This window comes from Dasypus novemcinctus, chromosome 8, assembly GCF_030445035.2.
Source record: "Dasypus novemcinctus isolate mDasNov1 chromosome 8, mDasNov1.1.hap2, whole genome shotgun sequence".
Classification (NCBI taxonomy): domain Eukaryota; kingdom Metazoa; phylum Chordata; class Mammalia; order Cingulata; family Dasypodidae; genus Dasypus; species Dasypus novemcinctus.
In genome coordinates, this window is record NC_080680.1 from 31,678,226 (window position 1) to 31,703,298 (window position 25,073).

At 35.1% G+C, this 25,073-nt stretch overlaps 1 protein-coding gene across 6 annotated transcripts in view; it reads right to left on the bottom strand.

Moving 5' to 3' along the window:
• VPS13A (vacuolar protein sorting 13 homolog A) overlaps window positions 1-25,073 on the bottom strand; it is a 293,093-nt gene that overhangs the window by 125,182 nt on the left and 142,838 nt on the right. For all 6 annotated transcript variants that reach the window (XR_011649379.1, XR_009186770.2, XR_009186769.2 and 3 more), the window contains exons 36-39: window positions 19,906-20,033; window positions 19,307-19,476; window positions 18,547-18,764; window positions 15,974-16,206 (exon numbers count right to left, since the gene is read on the bottom strand). Coding sequence is in view for 3 of the 6 variants with exons in the window: in XM_058301627.1 (XP_058157610.1) it covers window positions 15,974-16,206; window positions 18,547-18,764; window positions 19,307-19,476; window positions 19,906-20,033 (749 nt within the window). In the remaining 3 variants the exon portion in view is untranslated. The remainder of the gene's footprint in view (window positions 1-15,973; window positions 16,207-18,546; window positions 18,765-19,306; window positions 19,477-19,905; window positions 20,034-25,073) is intronic.

Below are 25,073 nucleotides of genomic sequence, written 5' to 3' on the forward strand. Positions count from 1 at the left end.
TTACAATCACATAATTCTCCTAAATGACTCCAAAGAATTTAAAGAAAATATGACCAAATAAATAAAGGATATTAAAAAGACACTGGGAGAGAATAAAGAACAATTTGAAAGCCTGCAAAGAAAAGTAACAGAACTTATGGGAATGAAAGACACCACGGATGAGATTAAAAATACATTAGCTGCAGGGAAGCAGCTGTGGCTCAATCAGGTGGGCTCCCATCTTCCATATAGAAGGCCCTGGGTTTGCATCCCTTGTGAAGGCAGGCTTGCCCGCGTGCTGCGGAGAACCGCCGGTCCACAAGCGCCACAGAGAGCTGACTCAGCAAGGTGATGCAATAAAAAGAAAGACAAGCAAAAACACAGAAGAGCACGCAGCAAATGGATACAGAGAGTAGACAGCAAGCAAGCCACTGGGGGCGGGGAGGAGATGATAAAAAAACATTTGGTGCACATAAGATCAGATTTGAATTGCTTAAAGGCAGAACTAAGTGATTCTGAAGACAGAACATCTGAACTAAAAAAGATAGGAGAACAGAAAGAGAAGAGAAAGGAAAAAATGGAACAGAGCCTCAGGGAATTGAAACGCACAAACATTCATATTGGTGTCCCAGAAGGAGAAAAGAGTGGAAAGGGGGCAGAAAGAATATGTGAAGAAATATAACTGAAAACTTCCCAACTTTCATGAAGGATATAAATATCAATATCCAAGAAGGATATTGCACCCCAAACAGAAGAAATCCAAACAGACCTACCCTGAGACACCTATTATTCAGAATGACAAACATGAAACAGTAGTCCAGAAGAAGCAAGAGAAAAGCAAAGCATCACATACAAGGGAAATGCAATAAGATTAAGCACTGACCTCTCATCAGAAACCATGGGGGAGATAAGAAAGTGGTGTGATGTATTTATGGTACTGAAAGAGAAAAACTGCCAGCCAAGAATTTTGTATCTGCCAAAGCGGGCCTTCAAAAATGGGTGAGTTCAAAGTCTTCCCAGACAAACAAAAACTGATAGAATATGTTACCAAAAGACTACATTTGCAAGAGATAATAAAGGGATGCTGCGCTCTGAAAGGAAAAAACAAGGGTAACTAAAACAAGGGTAAACTAAAGGATAAGAAGATGGACAATGGAACAACATGACAACAGAGAGCCAAAAGACTAAAGGGATGAAATACATAATGTCTTTACTTAAACCTAAATGTTAATGGTTTAATTATCCAATCAAAAGACATAGACTGATAGAATGGATAAAAAAAAATATGAGTCATCTATATGTTGTCTGTAAGAGATCCACCTCAGATGTAAGAACACAATAGGTTAAAAGTGAAAGGTTGGAAGAAGGTATTGCATGCAAATAGTAACCAAAAAAGAGTTGGAGTAGATCAGATAAATGTAAAATAACGTTATAGTATATGAACAATAATTACTCAGCACAACTGGCAAATTGTTCCTGGGATCAGTATTCTGTAATTTTTTTCATACAAAATAAGCACTTGCTTTTAACTGAGGAGGAGTGGAGAAAAGATATATTTTTGAATACATCATTTTTCTTTAATCCTTTCTTATTCGTACTCTAAAAGAATCTATATGGATCAATAATGATTTAGCATGACTACTACTGAACAAGATTTTGAGTTTTTCTGCTTCATAAAATTATTAGTTGGTAAACTATTACCTGCTGTAACTCATTCCAATAAGATGTAAAGAATTTACAAATAGGAATTTGATTATCTAAGAAAGAATTGCAGCCTAAATGGAAATTAAAGAACTAAACCAATAATTTATTTCATTCTTAGAGATTATTATGTCCAATAGTTAGAGCTGTAATATAAAAATTAGAATGTTATAATTCATTTCTATTATATTTGAACTAATATTTACATTTATAAAGGTTTGCTGCTATGCTATTTTTTATAATTGATTATATTAAATCTAACCTGGCCTTGCACTCTCTTTTCAAATTTGCAATTTCTTTCAATTTATTTTTCTAATTATTTTACAATTTTACAATAAAGGACTTTTTAACAGCTAAAAAAAAGTCACTGATTATACACTTTGGGTAGATCATATGGTATGTGACTATATCTCAATAAAATGGCTTAACAGACAAGTTAATAACTGTGCACGAATAGCCAGAAATAGCATCTATGTACAGCAGGGAATTGAGAAGTGATGAATTTTCTTGTTTGTTCTTTATTATTATTGAAATAATGAAAATGCTTTAATAATGATTATAGTGATGAATGCGTAACTGTGTGATTATACCAAATACCAAAAATTGTATGCTTTATTAACATGTATCAATAAAATTGATTTGCTTAAAAAAAAAGGATTATAAGAGGATATTATTAACTACTATATGCCAAAAAGCTAGATAACCTAGAAAGGAAATGGACAAATCCCCAGAAACAAAAAAATTACATACACTGACTCAAGAAGAAATAAAAGCTTTTCACAGACCAATAACAAGTATATAAAGAGATTGAAAAAGTAATCAAAAACCTCTCAATAAAGAAAAGCCCAGGATCAGATGGCTTCACTGGTGAATTTTATCAATATTCCTAGAATAATTAACACTATTCCTGATCAAACTCTTACAAAAAATTGAAGACAACAGAATACTTCCCAACTCATTCTATGAGGCCAGCATGATCCTAATACCAAAGCCAGGTAAAGTTACACAAGAAAAGAATATCACAGACCAATATCCCTTATGAATATGGATGCAAAAACCCTCAAAAAAATATTAGCAAACATAATCAGCAGCACATTAAAAGAATTATACACTATGATCAAGTAGGATTTTCCCATGCATGCAAGGATGATTCAACATAAAATCAATTAATGTAATACAACACATTAACAGAATGATGGGAAAAACACCACATGATCATCTTGATGCAGAAAATGCATCTGACAAAATTCAGCACCCCTTCTTGAAAAACACTTGGAAAACTAGGAATAGAAAACTTCCTCAACATAATAGAGTACATATGAAAAAACCACCACTAACTTCATATTCAATGGTGAAAGACTGAAAGCTTTTACTCTAAGATCAGGAATAAAACAAGGATTCCCACTTTCACCACTATTATTCAAAACATTGTACTGGAAGTTCTGGCCAAAGAAATTAGCAAGGTAAAGAAAAAAGGCATCCAAAGTGGAAAGGTAAAAGTAAAACTTCCCCCATTTCCAAATGACATGATCCTACATATTGAAAATACCAACAATCTACAACCTAAGCTATTAAAGTTAATAAGTGAATTTAGCAATATGGCTTATATCAGTAGTGTTTCTATACCCTAGTTATGAACCATCTGAAGAAGCAATTAAGGAGAAATTTCCATTTAAAATAGCACATAACAAAATAAATATATTTAGGAATAAATTCATATATCAAGGATGTAAAGAACTTACACACAGAAAACTACAAAACAATGCTAAAATATATCAAAGAAGATCTAAATAAATGGAAGGACATTCCTTGATGATGGAATAGACACAGTGTTGTCAAGATGTCAATTTTACCCAAAGTGATTTGTACATTCAATGCAATCCCAACCAGAATGCCAACAGCCTTCTTTAAAGAAATGGAAAAGCCAATCATCAAATTTATTTGGAAGTGTATGGGGACCCAAATAGCCAAGACCATCTTGAAAAAAAAGCTAAAGTTGGAGGACTCACACTTCCTGATCTTAAAATTCTATAATTAAAATAATCAAACTCACAGAGTCAGAATCTAGAATATATGTTACCATGGACCAGGATAGGAGTAGGGAATGGAGATTTAATACTTAGAGTGTACAGTTTCTATTTGTGGTGATGGAAAAGTTTTGGTAATAGATGGTGGGGATGGTACTATAACACTGTGAAAATAATTTGCAAAGCAGAAGTATATATCTGAAGATGGTAAAAATGGAAAATTTTCGTTTGTATGTAAGTTACTCAATAACTAGAATAAAAATAAATTTTAAAAGTCCAGAGGACTGTAAACAAAAGGGAACTCTAATATAAACTATGGAAAGTAGTTAATATTATAATAAGATTTTTTCATCAATTGTAGCAAATGTACACTAATACAAGATATTGTTAATGGGAGGGGGGGACACATGGGACCTCTGTATTTTCTGTGTGAGTTTTCTGTAAACTAGAACTTCTCTAATAATTAAAAAAAAAGTTTAAAAAACAAGTGATTTTATAACATACTCTCTCTGATCCTCTTTATTTACTATTTATAATAAATTTTTAGCAATAATACTAGGAAAAATATTAAAGTAAACAGCATTCTCAGTATGAAAAAACCCAGACAACTTGTATGATACACTGTATTTTATTTTAGCACTCAAATAAAATTTTATCATAGTCTTCTTTTCCATTGTAAAATTGGAAGACTGATATAAAAAGGAATGAAATTCTGATATACACTACAACATGGAAGAACCTTGAAAATATTATGCTAAGTGAAGTAAGTCACACACAAAACAACAATTATTTTCAGACCCCACTTATATGAAGTATCTAAGCAAATTCGCAGATACAGAAAGTAGAATAGTGATTACCAGAGGCTGTCGGAAGGAGAAAAACAGATAGTTATTGACTAACAAGCACAAAATTTCTGTTTGGGATGATGAAAATGTTCCAGAAGTAGATATAATGGGTACAAAATATTGTGAATGTATTTAACACCACTAAACTGTACACTTAAAAATGGTTAAATTGTAATTTTATGTTATGTGTGCTACAATCAAAAATGAGGGGAAAAAAAGAAATAAAAAAAACTAATCCACACAGGAAAAGCTTAAAAAGTTGATAGGGGAACCAGCAAGATGGCGGCAGAGTTAAGGCGCTCCTAGAGTCAGCTCTTGCTAGGGCAGTTAGTAAACACCTAGAGCTATCTGAAGCTAGGTGAAGCACTGGTTTGGGGGCTCCAGGAGACTGGAAAAGCATCCTGCCACATCCTTGAAGGAATGGAAGGAGGAGACTGCCCATTTGCAGAGAGGACTGATAAGTAGAGCACTCCATGCCACGGAGGCCGGTGCCCATCCTCCACTGGAGACACAAGCTGCCTTGGGAGTTGTTCCGCGGCTGGAATTGAAAGCTCCACTTCCAAAAAATGGAGGAGGAAGAGAAGGATGGGTACCAACTTCTGCTACTGATGAGTAAATTCAGCGGGCTAAAGTATAATCCTGAGAACAGCTAATGGCATGAGGGGAAGCAGGTCAGACTGAAATCACAGTGCTGGTGGGGACAGATTCTTTCCATCCAGATCAGAATGTAGGTCTAGCCTAAGCCCTAGCCCCACCTCTGGGAGGGAGGAAGCTGAGGGGACCTGCGCCAGCTTCTCTGGCAAATTACTGGCCAAGCCATGGAGGCCAGTAATTGTCCTACTTTGAAAGCGCAAGCTGCCCCAGGAGCTATTCTGTGGCTGGAATTGAAAGCTCCATTCCCAAAAACAGGGAGGGAAGAGACAGTTGGCCACTGATTTTAGTTACTGATTAGTAGACTTGGCTGGCTAAGGTATAACCCTAGGAACAGCTAGGGTGTGAATACTTCCACTTCAGAAAGAGGCTGTTAGCCGCCATTTTGATTCCCCTCCAGCCTGAGAGGAAGCCTGGCTGACCAAAAAAAACAGTGACGAGAAGAACCAGTTTCTTTCACCCAGATTGGCCTGCAGTCGTAGCCTAGGCTTCAGTCCCACCTCTGGCAGGGAGGAAGCTGGTGGGCCCTGTACCAGCCTATCCAGGTAACTGCAGGTACTTTTAGTTTGCACAGAATGAATAATAAGAAGTCTACTGGGTCAACTGTGGTCATCTTGGACCTGCACTGCAGACTGCTGTCTACACCTGCAGCTCCATGCCTGCCCCAGGCAGAGGAGAAAGGGGCATGAAGCTTCACCAGTCTCTCTGGGCAACTACTGCACAACCTGCACAACCTGGATTATTCCACACAGCTGTGACTCTGTCCTACCCCTGGCAAAGGAGTAAGTTGGGAGAAGCTTCATCAGTCCCTAGCGCAATGAGAGCAGCTTGAGCCACCACAGCTTATAGCACCAACTACATGCTTGGCTCCTATTACGCACCAGCAAGGGAGAAAGGGCAAGAAGCCCTAAACTAAAGAGAAAAACTGCACCCAGAATAAATACTCTAGTAAGCCAGAAGCAAAGAAACCAACAAAAAATTACAATCCACACCAAGAAACAGGAAGCTATGGAACAGTTAAAGGAACAAGATAAGGCTCCAGATGACATAAAGGACTTGAAACTACTAATCACAGATGTTCAAACAAATCTCCTTCATAAATTCAATGAGATGGCTAAAGAGATTAAGGATATTAAGACATTGAATGAACACAAAGAAGAATTTGAAAGCAAAGAAAAATAGCAGATCTTATGGGAATGAAAGGCACAATAAATAAAATTAAAAAAACATTTGAATCATATAATAGCAGATTTGAGGAGGCAGAAAAAAGGATTGGTGAGCTTGAAGAAATGGCCTCTGAAAGTGAACATACAAAAGAACAGATGAAGAAAAGAATGGAAAAACAGTATCTCAGGGAACTTAAAGACAGCAAAAAACATGCAAACCTACATGTCATGGGTGTCCCAGAAGAGAAGGGAAGAGGGGCAGAAGGACTATTTGAAGAAATAATGGTAGAAAATTTCCCAACCCTATCCAAGGGCATAGATATCCATGTCCAAGAAGCACAACATATTTCTATCTGAAAAAATCCTAACAGACCAACTTTGAGATACATACACATCAGAATGTCAAATGCCAAAGACAAAGAGACAATTCTGAGATCAGCAAGAGAAAAGCAATGTATAATATATAAGGAATACACAATTAGATTAGGTGCTGATTTCTTACCAAAAACCATAGATACCAAGAAGACTATGGTAGCATATATTTAAGATACTACAAGAAAAACACTTCCAGCAAAGAATCTTATATCTAGCAAGATTTTCTTTCAAAAATGAGGGCGATAGGAAGCAGATTTGGCTCAACTGATAGAGTATCCTCCTACCTTAGGGGAGGTCCAGGGCTCAAACCCAGGGCCTCCTGATCCATGTGGTGAGCTGGCCCGTGCACAGTGCTGATGCACACAAGGAGTGCTGTGACACGCAGGGGTGTCCCCTGTGTAGGGGAGCCCCACGTGCAAGGAGGGCGTCCGCAAGGAGAGCCGCCCCAGCAGGAAAAAAAAACAACACAGCCTGCCCAGGACTTGTGCCACACACACAGAGAGCTGACACAGCAAGATGACGCAACAAAAAGAGACATAGATTCCCAGTGCTGCTGACAAGAATGCAAGTGGATACAGAAGAACTCACAGAAAACAGACATAAACAGCAAACAATGGGAGGGAAGGGGAGAGAAATAAATTCTTAAAAAATCTTTTAAAAAAAGATAAAATAAAAATAAAAATGAGGGCAAGATTAGAATATTCACAGATAAATAGAAACTAAAAAAATTTCTAACCAAGAGACCAGATTTTCAGGAAATGCTAAAGGGTGTGCTACAGCTTGAAAAGAAAAGACAGGAGAGAAAGGCCTGGAAGAGAGTCTAGAAATGAAGATTACATCAATAAAAGTAACTGAAAGTGTCAAAAGAGTGGGGAAAATAAAATATGACAGATAAAACTCAAATAGGAATATACTTAACCAATGATGTAAAGCACTTGTATTCAGAAAACTACAACTCAATGTTAAAAGAAATCAAAAAAGGCCTAAATAACTGGAAGAACATTCCATGCTCATGGACTGGAAGACTAAATACCATAAAGACATCAATTCTACTCAATTTGATATATAGATTCAATACACTCCCGGTAAAAATTTCACCAGCTTTTTTTTTTTTTTTTAAACTGAAAACACGGTTATCAAATGTATTGAAAGGGTAAAGGGTCCTGAATAACCAGGAACATCTTAAAAAGGAAAAACGAATGCTCATCTCCAGACTTCAAATTATATTACCTATAGTGCTAAAAACAGCATGGTACTGGCAAAAAGACAGACATATAGATCAAGCGAACCAAAGTGATGGTTCAGAAACAGACTCACACATATGGCTAAGTGATTTTTGACTAGCCTGTCAAACCCACACAGCTCGGGCAGAACAGTCCATTCAACAAACGGTGCTTAAAGCACTGGATATCCATAGCCAAAAGAAGGAAAGAGGACCCCTATCTCACACCTTATACAAAAACTAATTCAAAATAGATCAAAAACCTAAATATAAAAGCAAAATCCATAAAGCTTCTAGAAGAAATTGTAGGAAACTATTTTCAAGCCCTGGTAGTGGGTGGTGGATTCTTAAAGGAGATAAGAGGAGGACTGAAATGGACTACTGATGTTTAATGTATGTAGAAGTTTTAATTAGCTTTAATGTAAAAGTGAGGAAATGTGCAGATTGGATGGTAACAATTAGTGAGTAACAGCTAGTTTACAAATGGGGAGGTGGCTGAAAATGGTAGTCTAGGGATATAAATGCCAATTGATAGAATGACAGAATAATCTAGGAACTGAATAGCACAGTAAACCAAGACGTGGATGAGAATTGTGGTTGATAGTACAGATGCAAGAGTGTCCTTTGTGACCTACAGGAAATGTACATCACTCCTGCAGGGCAGGAATATAGAGAAGCATGGGAAAAATACAACTGGCGTGACCTATGGACTGTGGTTAGGAGTAATAATGTAATATGCTTGCATCTACACCAAAGATACTGTGTTGATAATGGGGCAGTATGGAGAATGTGTTCTATGGACATAGTTAGAATCAGATGATATTATTTTATCTGTAACAAATGTTCCACCACAGTGTGGTGTGTTGATAGATGGACACTGTTTGGGAATTCTGCACATGTGCATGATTGTTCTATAAGTTTACAACTTCCATCATAAAAAATGTACTTAAAAAATAATAATAGGGTGGGTTTGGGGAAAAATACACCAAAGATAAGGACTATAATGAGTAAGATTTTGACAATATTCTTTCAAAATCTATACAACAAATGTTTCACAACAATACAAGGTGTTATTGGAGGGTTGATGTATGGGACCCCTGTATAATGTTATACATGTTTACTTTGTGAGTCCACAACTTTTACTATACACTTATTGTTTATGTACGTTCACATATAAATTATACAAAAATGATAATAATAATAGGGTGAGCTGGGGGAAAATACTTTAGTATTATTATTATTTAGTTAGTAGCAATATTTTGACAATGCTCTTTAATCATTAGTTTAATTGGTGGTAGGTTGAGTTATGAGAGTCCTATATGATGCTATGTATGTTTGTTTTGTAAGTTCACAACTATTTTTTTTTTTTTTAAGATTTATTTTATTCCCCTTCCCCCCTCCCCCCGGTTGTCTGTTCTCTGTGTCTATTTGCTGCGTCTTGTTTCTTTGTCCGCTTCTGTTGTTGTCAGCGGCACGGGAAGTGTGGGCGGCGCCATTCCTGGGCAGGCTGCACTTTCTTTCGCGCTGGGCAGCTCTCCTTATGGGCGCACTCATTGCACGTGGGGCTCCCTTACACGGGGGACACCCCTGCGTGGCACGGCACTCCTTGCGCGCAACAGCACTGCACATGGGCCAGCTCCACACGGGTCAAGGAGGCCCGGGGTTTGAACCACGGACCTCCCATGTGGTAGACAGACGCCCTAACCACTGGGCCAAGTCCGTTTCCCCACAACTATTATTATATACTTATTGTTTATGTATGTTCATGTGTAATATACTTCAATCTTTTAAAAATTGAAAAAAAAGTTTAGAAATGAATTATAAATATGTAAGACTTACTAAATAATTCTATAATATAATAAGAAATTAACTATATTTTTCCTAAATGTGATACGTATAATTCTGCTCTCTAGTTTCCAATAATTCCTGTCCCTCCCAAATGCAAAATATATTCATGCCTTCTCAAAGTTCTCAAGAATCAATCTCATTCTATTAGAACTCAAATCCCTGAAACCTTATCCTCCAAATCTATAGCTCATCATATATCTCAACTAAAGCATTCTCTGACTCAAGCCTTAAATTTCTTTAGACTCTCATCATTTCAGAATCCAAAATCCCAATCTGGTCTACTGCTGATGGTACTCTTGGCCTCCTGCTGAAAAGGCAGAGGGATGGTACCTTACACTTTCTATTGAGATCTGTCAAACACATTAATCTTCTCAAACAGTCCTTGTGTGAATGAATACTGTGAACTTTTGATCTTTCTGATGTTTCAGCAAAAGACTGTACAGTAACACAATCTTTTTTCTATACTACACTTTGGGCAGCCATTTCTGACTTTTAACATCTTTTGCCATTTGGAAAGGAAGAGAATTATTAAAATCATTAGGTCCTAATTTTTTTTTAATACTTCTTTCCTCAACCTATCTCTCTACTCCAGCATTTTACTGTTAAGTAGCAAGAAACCAGGCAGCAAACACCATCAACACTCTCAAAGGAAAACTCCTTAGCTATTTATTATCCAAGTTTGTCACTTACTAGTTCTGCTTTCCTTATAACTACATGACCCAGTTTTGCAAAACTTTCTGCCATTACATAAACAAGGGGCCCCCTTCCTCCAAATTCCATTAACATGTTGTTTACCTTCCTTCTAAGCCCTCACTGGCAGCATCCTCAACAACCATATATGTACCATGAGTCTGTTCAACACAATTTAGGCTTTCTCTATTATGCGCCTCAAAATTTCTCCAGCCTCTGCCCACTGATCAGTTCCAAAGTTGCTCCCACATTTTAGATATTTGTTACACTGGCATTCTACTTCTGGTATGAAAAGCTGTGTTCATTTTCTATTGTTATGTAACAAATTACCACAAACTTAGCAACTTAAAACTGTACAGTTAATATCCTGCAGTTCTTGTGGGTCAGGAATCCAGCTGAAATTAACTGCCAGTTAGTTGCATTCTCACATGGAGGTGAAAGAGCTGCTTGTAAGCTGCTAAGGTATTCAGAATTCATTTTCTTCTAGCCATAACACTGACATCACGATTTTCTTGCTAGCTGTCAAGCAGAGACTGCTTTTAACTCCTTGAGGTTGCTAGTAGGTTCTTCCCACATGTCCCTCTCACAACATGGCAGTTTGCTACTTCAAGGCCAGAAGAGCATCTTTCTGATGTTTCACCTTCTTTTAAATTAGGTTATACCTACTGAGGATAATCTCCCTTTTGTTATCTCAAAGTTAACTGATTAGAAACCTAATCATATTTACTGGTCTTGCATCTTCCTCTAGGGAGGGGTTAGACGGGGCACATATATCAGGGGGTAGAAATCTTGCAGGTCATTTCTTAGAATTCTGCCACACTAACAAAGAAAATGAACCAGGAAAAAAGTGACATACAACACACCCTTTCAAAGAAATCATACAAAGTCAATCATACAAAATCTACTATTATTCTAATAAATCAGCAAGATCAATTGGTACATGACTTAAAAATTTAGTATACTCTTTTTCTGAATTTCAAGAATAGGGAATTATGACTATATTACAATACAAAATCCTAGATTTGCAATGTAAATTATCTCATCTTGAGGAAGACAAGAGCAAAACAAAAACCAAAAATACTATTATAAATATGTGTGAATGCTTTCCTATAATGTCAAAATTTTCAATTGGTATTGGTCCAGTTAAGGGTTTTACTTAAGCCTCCTCAAAATAAATGTGAAAGTATGCTTCGGTCCTTATGAAATTTCTATATATTCAAGTCAAGTTAAGTTACTTAGGATTGAAAATGCAGCTGGTTCTTAGCATTAAACATATTCATGTCAAAGGGACATTATATGTAGACAATGTCCATAATACATTGCATATAGTTCAACTTAATTTTGTACAATTATTGGAATTATTTTCCTACTGGTATCATTTTTACCTGTCTCCAACCACACCCACGATGATCCTTGTTTAACTAACATTTTTCTCTTCCTCCTTCTCCCACCCTTGCCATACTGTTGCCTTTTCTATTATATGTCATTTTCACTATTGCTGCTATGGAGTCTCCTACAAAGAAGCAATCTTAGGCTACACATCATCTACAGGAGCCCATGAGACCTCTTATAAATGCCCTACCATAAATTGGCCCAAGTTGGACTCTGTGTGAAGATATATTTATATGGACAAAGGAAGAAACCTTTAGGGGGACTGTGGAAGGTACCTCTAATTGTCAATTAATACCTGTTCTCCTTTTTTATAGTAATGAAAGTCTTATCTAAGCATATGGAAGTTCAGAAAAAAGATCAAACTCTCCAACTTCTACCGCAATTCAGTGTGGCGAAGCAGCTATGTTCAAGTCAAAAAGAATGTGAATAGAAGCAATATGTAAAAATTCCCAAATCACAACCTATAAGAATTGGTATGTCCTCCAGTTTCTAGCTCCTTTCTTTTTCTCCTTTTGCACAACCAGAAATTAGATGTGGTGGTGAGCCATCTACATTTGCTGTCTTTCAAATGACAATATGTGGGAAACAAAGGCATGTTGTTTCCATGGAAGCAAGTTACTTTCTGACCACTGGGTCATGCTGCCCCTAGAGATACACATGCAGGTGGCTAATCTCTCTGGGAAACATAACATTCCAGCAGAACCCAGACTCGATATCGCAAGTAACCCGGGCAACAAGATTAATGAGTATATTTGTTTCAATAATATAACAGAACATTATGAGCTTTGGTAACTATCTTATCCACTGTGCACTGTGTGCACAGTGAATGAGGTAATGGGAATAGTTAGCTAGAATCGTTGTTGGTTCTCACAACTGCGTGGAGTATATAAAGAAGCCCCTGAGATTAATAAACTTGTCTGATGAGCTTGAGTAATCAATGCTCACGATCCCCTGATCCCAATCATTCTTTGTCTTTCATTCCCGATACCCTTCGGGTCTGTGACTCCGACATCTGGCGCCCAACATGGGGCCCGAAGAAGTTAGTGAGGCTTCCATATCAGTATCGGGAACTTAAGAAAAGACCTCATCGAGGGTCATGTGTGACGTCCAAAGCAGAGTGACTCAAGTCTTCAAGATTAAGTAAGAAAGTAACAATTCCGTAAAGTCATCAGGGTAATGGGTAATCAAATGGGACGTGTGGAAGCATATTTGCAAGTGTTAAAAACTTTATTGAAAGCTAGTGGGGTGCATGTAAAAAGTTGTGAGTTAATAGAATTGTTTGCTTTAATACAAAAGTATTATGGTTGGTTTCAGCCTCAGGGGCGTAATGTTTTAAATTTGAAACAGTGGAAATGTGTAATGAAAGCTTTACAAAGAGTATATCAAAGAGGGGAATCCATTCCTTTATCTGTGCGGGCTTTGTGCCAGTAAATTGCTGCCACCTTAGATCCTTTACAGTCTAAAGAAGGAAAGATGAAATTACTATATTTTCTAAGCCCATAAGTAAATCTGAAATGAAAGAAAGTAAATTGGAACAAAAACAGGAGCTTGAGGCGAATGGGAACCATCAGGTTTTCCCCCTCATCCTGATATTAACCCTTTCATCGACAAAAGCTCAGTGAAGTGTCCTAATGAAATATCTTCTGTGTATCCAGTACAACCCTCTGCACCTACTGAATTGCCTTCTGTTACTAAGCCTAATTTAGAAATGTTTTCAGATGTTGCCGATGCTTTGCCTTATGTTAAACAATTATTATCTGCTTTCCCTGTAACATTACATGCGATACCACCAGATACAAATAATTTGCAAGGGGGTGTCGAGTTTCATCCTGAGCCAAGACCTTTTAAACTATTGAAAGATTTAAAACGGGCAAAGATACTAAATAAAGTCCTTGTTAGTGAAATCAGGCTTGTAAGAAAGCTTTCTGTTAAAGTGTTAACTAAGATAAGGAAACTATTCTGGCAGCAACTCTGCAACCCCCCTGCTGTCTACATGACAATGTAGCTGTGGGCTAGTTGGGGTTAATAGAGTTAAGCCACTGGAAAAAGAGAAAAACGTGACAACATTGGTGTTCTGTTTTGTTTCCATGCTAATTATAATTGGGCTTATTTAACCAAGATAATAAAATTAGTACAAAATTTTTATCAAGGTTTAAAAAGGAATTTTCAGTTTTAAATCAATAGTTTACTCCTGAACTTCAAGTCTCAGTATAATCTTACAGAGTAATAATCCAAAAATGTGTGTTAACGGTCTGTCTCAAGTTATCTTAACTGACTGCTGATAACTAATAAAAATGTTTCCAAGCACAAGCTTGCATGTTACAGGCAACATGGATTCCAAAAGAACTCTTAAAAAGTGATATCTAAAATGTGATATTACAGAGAACTTAAATCTGCTTAGGGGATTGAAATGTGATTGGAATGAAAGTAACTTTTGTATTACTCCACTTGCTTATAATAATTCTATATTTGATTGGGAAAAGATTAAAAATCATTTGATAGGTCATAAAGGTAATATGTCATTATAAATAGAAGAATTACAGAAAAAGATATTAGAAATGTATCATAATCAGATTTATGTAGCTGAAGATAAAGATATCGTTAATGATTTAATTTCTCATTTTAATAAATTTAATCCAGTAGATTAGTGGAAGTCTCAACATTTTTTATCAGCATTAGGAATAGGATTTTGTGTATTAATCTTGTTGCTCATTGTTGTCGCTTGCCTGGGACGAGAAGTATGCCGAAGACTGTACCATGTTGACGCGATGGGACAAGCTAATAATTTGGTACTTGCTAAAACCCTGATATAATTCCCCATGGTCAGAGTGCTTGGCTGGTAGTCAATGACGGGTAAGACTCTCAGAGGAGGGCAACCTAAGACAGGCACAGCCACCCTGACTAAAAAAAAAAAGAGGAAATGTGGGAAACAAAGGCATGTTGTTTCCATGGAAGCAAGTTACTTTCTGACCACTGGGTCATGCTGCCCCTAGAGATATATGTGCAGGCTAATCTCTCCAGGAAACATAACATTCCAGCAGAACACAGACTCGATATCGCAAGTAACCCGGGCAACAAGATTAATGAGTATATTTGTTTCAATAGTATAATAGAACATTATGAGCTTTGGTAACTATCTTATCCACTGTGCACTGTGTGCACAGTGAATGAGGTAATGGGAATAGTTAGCTAGAATAGTTGTTGGTTCTCACAACTGCTTGGGGTATATAAAGAAGCCCCTGAGATTAATAAACCTGTCTGATGAGCTTGAGGAATCAATGCTCGCGATGCCCTGATCCCAATCACTCTTTGTCTTTCATTCCCGATACCCTTCGGGTCCGTGACTCCGACAACAATATACTTCTATCCTATATCCGAACCAATAGATATGTATTTATTTATAACAAAAAAAACAGCTTATATTTTGATTTTGGTAATATTTATATATTTATGCATCAATTACTCCATTAGAAGCCTAAATGGCTTCTAAGTACTTTTAAGAGTATCAGGAATCAGAGAGTTAACTTAAAAAGATGTCTTTTAAGAAATGAATTTTAAGCATAGTTATAAAGAGGAAGAAGGTCATGGGATTACATGAGAGTAAAATATAAATGTGATGTGAGCCAAACCAAATGGTCATAGTTCAAATTAAGTCACAGTGATAAAAGAAAAATACATATGTGACCAAAAATGTCCAGATGGGAGAATAAAAGATTAAAAATAATTGAAACTGAAATTACAACATAGTAATAATCAAGGCTAAAGAGCAGTTGGAATTGACTTGATAGAAAGTCATAGTTAGATTCTGATAAGGAAGTGCTGAAAATGAAAACAATTTTTAGTGAGAATACTCCAACAGGTACACATGAGAGAGAGAACAATGAAAATCAACTGAAAGTATGAAAAAGAGTTTCAAAGCTAGAGTAATAATAATCTATATTAGGTTTTCAAAACAAAAAAAGACATTTTACAGAGAAAGGTTGGAAAGTATGTAAATAGTTTTAATTTCCTGAAGTGGTACATACCAAATCCAAAATAAAATATACACTTAAGCAGAGAATTAAAGAGTAAACTCACAGTAGTGATATTGTCTTTTCTTTTGACTGGAAGAAATGGGCATGCTTTCACTTGGAGATCTTTAATTGCAGCTGTCATTGTATTACTTTCAAGGTCACCTTTACAACAAATTTCACACTGTGTTGTCATGACCAAGGCAGGGGCATCATTTCTTGTCATGTCAGCCACAAACACAATTTCAGGATTTTTAATAATAATATTAATTTCCCATTTCTCTGATTCCTGTACAGGTACTAAAAGAGAAATAAAAAACAATTAGTATTTTTAAATATTTATAAATATTTGCCATTACTTACGAATAATTTTTTTGGGAAAATATTCTTTTCATACTGAGTAAAAATTAATAAAAAAGAATATTTATTTGAATCTATAATTAGCACTATACCCATTAAATGTATGTCCCAGGGACTTAATCTTCTGGCTGTTCATATGCCATGTGAACCCTAAATCTCAGCAGACAACACCTACTCTCCAGTTCACGGACTCAGCCAGGACAACTAACAAAAGAATGATGATGGACAACACCCATCCCAAGAAGCAAAGAGTTATCTGCAACTGCAAGCAAGAAAGTTCCATCTATCTGCCCCATGGGATTTAAGTCCCCTCTCGATTGGAAGCAGATTGGACATCACCATCCCAAAATCCTCAAGATAGAGGAATGAACAAACAAGGATGGAATGCAACTATGAACTAAAGTAGACTTATTATTATTCTAATAATGGAAGAACTTGTAACATTAATATAAAGACAGTGGTCACCAGAGGTTCTGAGGGAAGGGGGAGGGAAGAATAGGTAAAACAAAGGGAATTTTTGAGACATTAGAATAGTTGTGCATGATATTGCAATGACGATACAGCCATTATGTATCTTGTGAAAACCTAGAAAATTGTGCAGTACCAAGTGTAAAACGTAATGTAAACTACAGATCATGCTTATTAGCAATGCTTCAATATATGTTCACCAATTGTAACAAATGTATCATAACAAAGAAAGATGTTTTTAATTGGGAAAAGTGTAGAAGGGGGAGGAGAGGGTGTGGAGTATATGGGAATCCCCTATATTTTTGATGTAACATTCATGTAATCTAAAGCTCCTTTAAAAAATAAAGAAAAGAAAATATTAGATCCCAAAGGAATCTTAATAAAGATGTAAAGAAGTTGTAGCCATAAGAACACTACAAAATGTGGGAAAAAATCTTCATTATTTAAATAATAGAAATTTAATAGTTTCCAACTCTCAACTGACACTCTTCCCACCATGCCACAATGAATGAAATAAGTAAAAATATAATATAAAAACCAAATGTTAAAACAGAAATAAATATAACAAAAAATAAATAAGTACTATAAATTAAAACACTATATTTAATTATGAAAAGGAACGGCCTTACCTTGGAACTTGTGCTCCCCAGTGTGACAGAGTTGGACTATTTGTCTTTTCCCTACACATGGCTCTTCTGCCCCTTCTATCTGAACCTATAGTAAGTAAGTACTAGACTTGATAAGTATATGTCCGAAACTTAAATCTTTGGTCCATCCATGTGCCAATTGGACCCTGAATCTCAACAGAATTATACCTACTCTCCAGGTCATTGAACTCACCCAGAACAACTAACAAGGTGATGATGATAGACAATGACCATCCCAAGGAACAGAGAGAATCTGCAACTGCAAGCAAGAGTTCCATTCATCTGCCCCGTGGGATCTAAGATCCCTCTCAATTAGAGGCAGAGTGGGCATCACCATATCCCCAAATCCTCAAGATTGGGGAATGGGCAATAGCTAGAGTAGACTTACTATTACTCTACTATACTTACTGTTATTCTAGCAATGGAAGAATTTTTATCATTGATAGGGAGGGAGAGGGAAAAATAGGTATAATATGAGAGCATTTTCAGGACATTGGAATTGTCCTGCATGACACTGCAATGATGGATACAGGCCATCATCTACCTTGTCATAACTTACAAAATTGTGTGGGACAGAGGGTAAACTATAATGTAAACTATAATCCATGGTTAGCAGCAATGCTTCAATATATTTCAATCAATTGTAATAAATGTGCCACACTAATGATGGATGTTGCTAATGTGGTAAAGTGTGGGAGGGGGAGGGAGTGGAGCATATGGGAATCCCCTATATTTTTTATTGAACATTTATGTAATCTAAAGTTTCTTTAAAATAAACAAACAAAGAAATATGATGTTGGAAAAAGGAAAAAAAAAAGAATAGTGGATTCATTATTCTCCTGCCTATTTTCTTCTGTTAACATATTATTTCAAATTGCTGCCTGCAGAAAGTACAATAAAAGTACAGTACTTATTCTAATGCAGGTATCATAATCTTTGAACCCAACATATATTCATGCTTTTTAAAAAAAATTCAAACTGTGCATCCTCCCACCCAGTAAACATTTAAGGTTTTCCTCTTACTCTGAAAACTAAATAATGCACTTACCCAAGTGGTAATCATGAGGGAGGAAGGCGCATGATATCATGAAGAGGGTTAATCAAGGTAAGTAATGTTACAGTACTTCAATAATACAGATATTAGGTATTAAAATCAATAGCTAACCTTCTTCCTTAGAAGGCCATGCTTGAACACTGGTTTCAACAGTTGTGCCTGTGGTGTAGGCCTCAAGAAAGACATTTGCAACCGTCAACAGAAATTCTACACTTGCACAAATATACATTTCTTGGAAGACTGAATCAGTCACACAACCATCTCTGACTCGCCTGTATCTTACATCCATCATGTCCTTTTTGTCAAACCCAACTGTCAGTCCTATCATTCTGAAAGACAAAACAATATTTCTTATGCATGAGTATTTTAGAAATAACTAAACATATAATACAATTCAGTGAGACCTCTTATCCCTTTCACTGACAGCAAACCAGTATTCTCAAGATCAACAAAATACTATAAACAATGGACTTAAAAACTTTGTAGAGCACAAGTGTTTCACAAATAAAGAAGTATGCCTTTAAGAAATTCTTCGAATTTTGAAATTTGGTATATTTTCTTCTTTGTATTTCATGCACTTCCCATTACAATTTGCACGAGTTAACATAAAAATTTACATTAGAGAATGTAGATTAATTTGAAATATACTCTCCCTAATTTAAATGCACTGATTATTTTATTTACTGAAGCAATTCTTCAATCATCCAGCAAGAATAGCAATTAACCATGTCATTTAAAATGTTGGCTAAGTACCATGACTCATATGAATTGAGGCTCTGAAGTTATTAGAATATACCCAGAAAATGAAGATGTAAACTTGGAGATAAGTTCTGTAAAATATAAAAACTCAGAAAACCATTACAATACATACCTAGGAGTTGCCTTCTTGACATGAGGCCTTTTATCATCTAGAATGCAATTTTTTAATGAGAAGGAAGAAAATGTTGAATCATCTGTAAACATTTTTAAAGTACTTATAATATTTTCCAATTTAAATTCAGCAAGTTTCAGAGAAGGATCCCGAACATCTGTAAAGGAAGTCTATAGAAAAGGAAATCAATACAAAAATTATACAAAACATAGACCTCTTGCATATTTTAAGATATGAGTTACTGCAAATTGTCACTTCTGCTTATATTATATGAAACATCAAAATTCTCTATTTCCAAAGGGTTCTCTAATAAAACATTAAAAACAGACAGTAACTTCAACTTTAAAAAAATTATTTTTCATATAACTGGTTATATGAATTATTTTTCATATAACTGGTTATATGAAGGATAATTCGCTTAAATGAGAAATGGTTAAAATATTTTATATTAGTATAATGTGAAAGGGTCAACCATTTTTCTCAGAGGAATAGATACTACAGTATACACATGAAATATGAACAATTGTTATTTTAGTAAATATTTACTTATATAATTTTCAACCAAGTGAAAATATATTTTCTTTTCCTCATTGACTTACCTGTTCAGGACCTGGACTGTACAATACCATGGTGAGGTAGTCAGTTCTAAAACTCATATTTAGTGTCGTCTTAACTTGAGAGTTACGTGAATGCACCTCTACCACGGCAGCTGTCACTACAGTTGTTCCTTGAAAAAAATTAAAGACATTGAATAAAAAAGTATATCACTAGAGGTAGCTTATTAAAACTTTGAAATAGATTTAGCAGAATTCATTTAATGGGTATAATAAAATGTTATTCAATTTTCAATTCAAATGTTGTACTCGGTAACCTCCAGTTTAGGACTCCATCATAATTTGGGATTATTAATCAGGTACTTGGTGCTTTTGTTTCCTTTTTAAAATGGGAATAAGAGAACCAAACACTGGGTTTGTTTTGAGGATTAAGTAAAAACAGCATGTGTAAAATACACAATAGAGTCATGGCACATGGTTTAGAATTCAAATTTTATTTAAAAAAATAAACCAACCAAGATATTTTAGATGCTATGTCTTAAATTGTTCGGTTAAACAGAAAGATCCAAATTTTGTTTTTCTACATTTTATATCTTCAATCAAATATTATATGCAAATGGTATATATTAAAAGGGCTAATAAATGGTCACTTTTTGGTAGAGGCGTGGGTGGCCGTGGCCTTTGGGTTGGGATGAACCACACTCCCACAGGAGGCAGGAGAGCCAAGCCGGAGCTGTGGCCAGTACGGTGATAGCAGTTGGACTGACTATTGCTGCTGCAGGATTTGCAGGCCGTTATGTTTTGCAAGTCAAGAAGCATATGGAGCCTCAAGTAAAACAAGTTTTTCAAAGTCTCCCCAAATCTGCCTTCAGTGGTGGCTATTACAAAGGTGGGTTTGAGCCCAAAATGACAAAATGGGAGGCAGCATTAATACTAGGTGTAAGCCCTACTGCCAATAAAGGAAAAATAAGAAATGCTCATCGATGAATTATGCTCTTAAAACCCAGACAAGGGAGGACCTCCTTATTTAGCAGCCAAAATCCATGCAGCTAAAGATTTACTAGAAGGTCAAGCTAAGAAATGAAGTAAATGTATGATGAATTTTAAGTTCATATAAATTTACCTACGATTACCAACTTTTTATAATAAAATGTCTCAAAGTTGTAATTTGTAAGAAATGATTTGGCACAAAGCCTTGTTACAACTGTTTAAACTTGAGAATTTTAAATCATACTATAGGATATTTGGAGGTTATTAATGATAAATGTACTTCGACCATTTAAATAGAATGATTATTCATTACTCATTTAGCTAATAATTTGGTAGCTACGTGTACCAGACATTCTATAAGGGGAGGTGAGCCAGTCCCTGCACCATGAGTTCTCAGACTAATGGCAGGCTGATAAACAGGTAATTAAAATACAGTGTTTTTCTTATGATGGAAAGCACAAACTGTTGTAGTGATTCTTGTTGGGAGAACACACAGAGACCACTGTGTAAAAAGCAAAAGCCCGACTACTTGGAACCTTGTAGCTAAGTGATACAACCTTGATATAAGAAATTGATCCAAGTATGTAAATGTACGTAACAAAACTCAGATTTCTTAAATTAAAAACTGTAATAATACGATAAAAAGAGATTTGAGACTACAAAAAAAAAAGGCTAATAATGAAAACACAATTCCCCATTCTCATTCTACCCAACTGCAGAGACAAGGACCACCATGCTAGGTGACTTTCTTTTAATTGAGATAAAATTTACATAGAGTGATCTATCTAAACTTTTCAACTAACACTCCAATTAAGATACTGAACCTATGTGTCACCCCCAGAAAGTTCCCTTATACTCCTTCCCAGTCAATCCCCAACCTCCCTACTATTCTGACGTCAATCACCATAGATTTTTGTTGGTTCTTATATTTCACATAAATGGAGTAATATAAATTGTACTCTTTTATGGTTTGGTTTTCAGTCAACATATTATTTTTGAGATTCATCCATATTGTGGCAGGTAAGAAGTTTATTCTTTCTTATGGCTAAGTAGTCATCCATTCTATGAAATTACACAGTATGAAAATAAAAACAATTTACCCATTCTTCTACAGCTGAACATTTGGGTTGTTTCCAGAGTTTGGCTATTAGAAATAAATCTGTACATATTCTTAAATGAGTCCTTTTGTGGACACATGCACTCAAATGGCGGGAAAGGGGAATGTGTACAATAATTAACCCTGGAATTGATATGTCAGAGTTTGACAAACCCTTTCTCAAGTGGCCATACTACATCACAATCCCAACAGCAGAATGTAAGAATTGTTTCATATTCTTATCAGCATTTGGTGTTATCAGTCTTTCAAAATTTAACTACTCTAGTAAATTGTGAAGTTGACTCTCATTGTGGTTTTAATTTGTATTTCCCTAATAAATAATTTTCACATGCTTAACTGTCATTTGTATATCATCCTTTTTTAGGAGCAAATATATTGGTCATTATTTTGTTTTATTAAAGTTATTAATTTTTAGTTCTTTATGTATTCTAGATACAAGAAATTTTTTAGATACATATATCACAAATATTTCTCCTAGGCTGAGGCTTGTCTTTTCATTATCTTGATGCTATGATCTGATGAGAAGTTTTTAAGTTTTTTAATGAAAACTAGGTTATAATGTTTTTCTTTTATGATTAGTGCTTTTGTATCCATTCTAAGAAATCTCTGGCTACCCAATGGTCAGGAAGATATTCTTTTAATGTTTTCTTCCAGACACTTAGTTTTAGGTTTTAAATTTACACGTTTGATCCATCTCAAATTAATCTTACATAAGGTAGGAAGGCACAAGATTCCATCTTTCCCACATTTAGTTCTGACAGCACCATACGTTAAAAAAAAAACAACTACCCTTTCATTAATGACTAATCTTTGTTGAAAAGCAACGGACTGTATTTTTTTGTGTCTACTGGACTCTATACACTGTTGTACTGGTGTATTTGTTTATCCTTAGGCCAATACCATACTGACTCAATTATTGTAGATTTATACTAAGTTTTGAAATTAGGTAGAGTATTTCTTCTCCTTCACAATATTGTTTTTGGCTATTCCTGATCCTTAGCACTTCCATATAAATACCAAAGGAAAATTTTTAATTTCTACTAAAAAAACCTGACTGGAATTATGCTGGATGTATAGATCAATCTGGGAAGACTTAACACCTTAACAATACTCAGTTTTTCAATCTAGAAAGATGGTGTACATTTGAGCCTCCCTTAGTTTCTCTCATCAGTGTTTGATATTTGTCAGAGGTCTTGAATGAATGTTAAACTTCTTCATAAGAATATTACATTTCTGATGCTAGTGCAAATAGTATTTTTAAAACTTTTTGATTGTTACAGATACAATTGATTTTTCTATTTTAACCTTTATCCTGTTAAAATACTAAATTTGTTTATTAGTTCTAGGAGGGTTTTTGTTGTTGTTATTTTGTTTTGTTTTTTTGAGATTTCTCAGGGTTACACAATGATGCTGTCTGAGAATAAAGAGTTTGACTTCTTCCTGTATACTCTTTAGACCTTTTCATCCTTTTCCTGACCTTATTGCTCCATCAATGACCTTCAGTAAATGGGTAAGAAGTGGACATCCTTGCCTTGTTTCTATACTATGGGGAAAGCTTTCAACATTTCACCACTTAGTATATGCCCTTTAGATATTTCTAGTTTTTATTATGACAGAGGCTGAATTTTGTCAAATGCTTTTTCTGCATATATTGAGGTGGTATGATTTTTCTCCTTTACTTTGTTAATATGGAGAGTCATATTAATTGATTTCTGAATATCAATCAAATTATGCATTTCAAGAATAAACCTCACAGGGTCTATGTGAAATATTTTTATACATTGTTGGATTCAATTTGCTAATATGACTTTAAGCATTTGCATGTCAGAGTTCATGAGGGATAATGAGATATAATATTCTTTTCTTGAAATGCCATTCTGTTTTTTGTATCAGGGTAATGCAAGTGCTCTCTCCTCCATCTTTCCAAATGAGTTTATTTAATACAAGTAATGTGTCTTAGTTAAATATTTAATACAATTCGCCAGTGAAACCACCTGTGCCATGAATGCTCTTTGTGGGAAACTTATTTTTTATTACAAATTTAACTCCTTTAACAGATAAAGGTTGCTTTCAAAGAAACCTGTATATTTCAACCAAATTGTAAAATTTGTCACAAAATTATTCATAAAATAATCCGTTATCCTGGTGATGAGTTGTAGTGATCTATTTAATTCTAATATTGGTAATTTGTGTTTTCTCCTTTCTCTCTCATCAGTCTTCATTTTATCACTCTTAATCACCTTTCCAAAAAAAAAAGTCTGGCTTTGTTAATTTTCTTTATTGTCAGTTTCTCTTTCATTTATCTCTATTCTCATCTATACTAAAGCATCCAGTTTATTTCTATTTTAATTTGCTCTTTGTTTTCTAGTTTCTTGAGTTGGAAGTTTTTATCTTTTATTATAAAAATTTCTTTTCTAAATATAATTCCTTAAAGCTACAAATTTCTTTCAGCACTGCTTTAGTTACATCCCATATATTTTGATTTTTTATGTTTATTTTCAATCACTTCAAACAACTTTCTAATATCCCTTATCATTTTTTTTAAAGGAGGTACTGGGGACTGAACCTAGGACCTCATACATGTGAAGCAGGTATTCAACCACTGAGCTACCCTGCTCCACTTATCGTTTATTTTAAATTATTTAAAAGTTGTTTCATGTCTGGATATTTCAGGCATTTAAAATATCCTATTGTTATTGATTTCTAATTTAATTCAATGTGATCAGAAAACTTGATGGCCCAGAATATGGTCTTTGTGAACATTCCAGGAACCCTTAAAGAAAAGTGTATACTGGGTACAGTATTATATTACAGTCAATTCGGTCAAGTTCATTGTTAGTATTGTTCAAACATTCTATATTCTTTGATTTTTTTTTTTTGTCTATATTCTAAGAATGGTATGTTAAAATCCCCAATATGATTCTGTATGTCTACTTTCCCCCTTAGTTCAGTCAATTTTTGTTGCATATATTTTGAGGTTCCATTATTTGGTGTGTACACTTTTAGAAATTGTTATATCATCTTGGTGAACCCCTTTGTGACAGTCTGAGATTATTTTATGAATCCCAAAAAGAGAAAGATTATGTTTGTAAACTAATCTATTCCT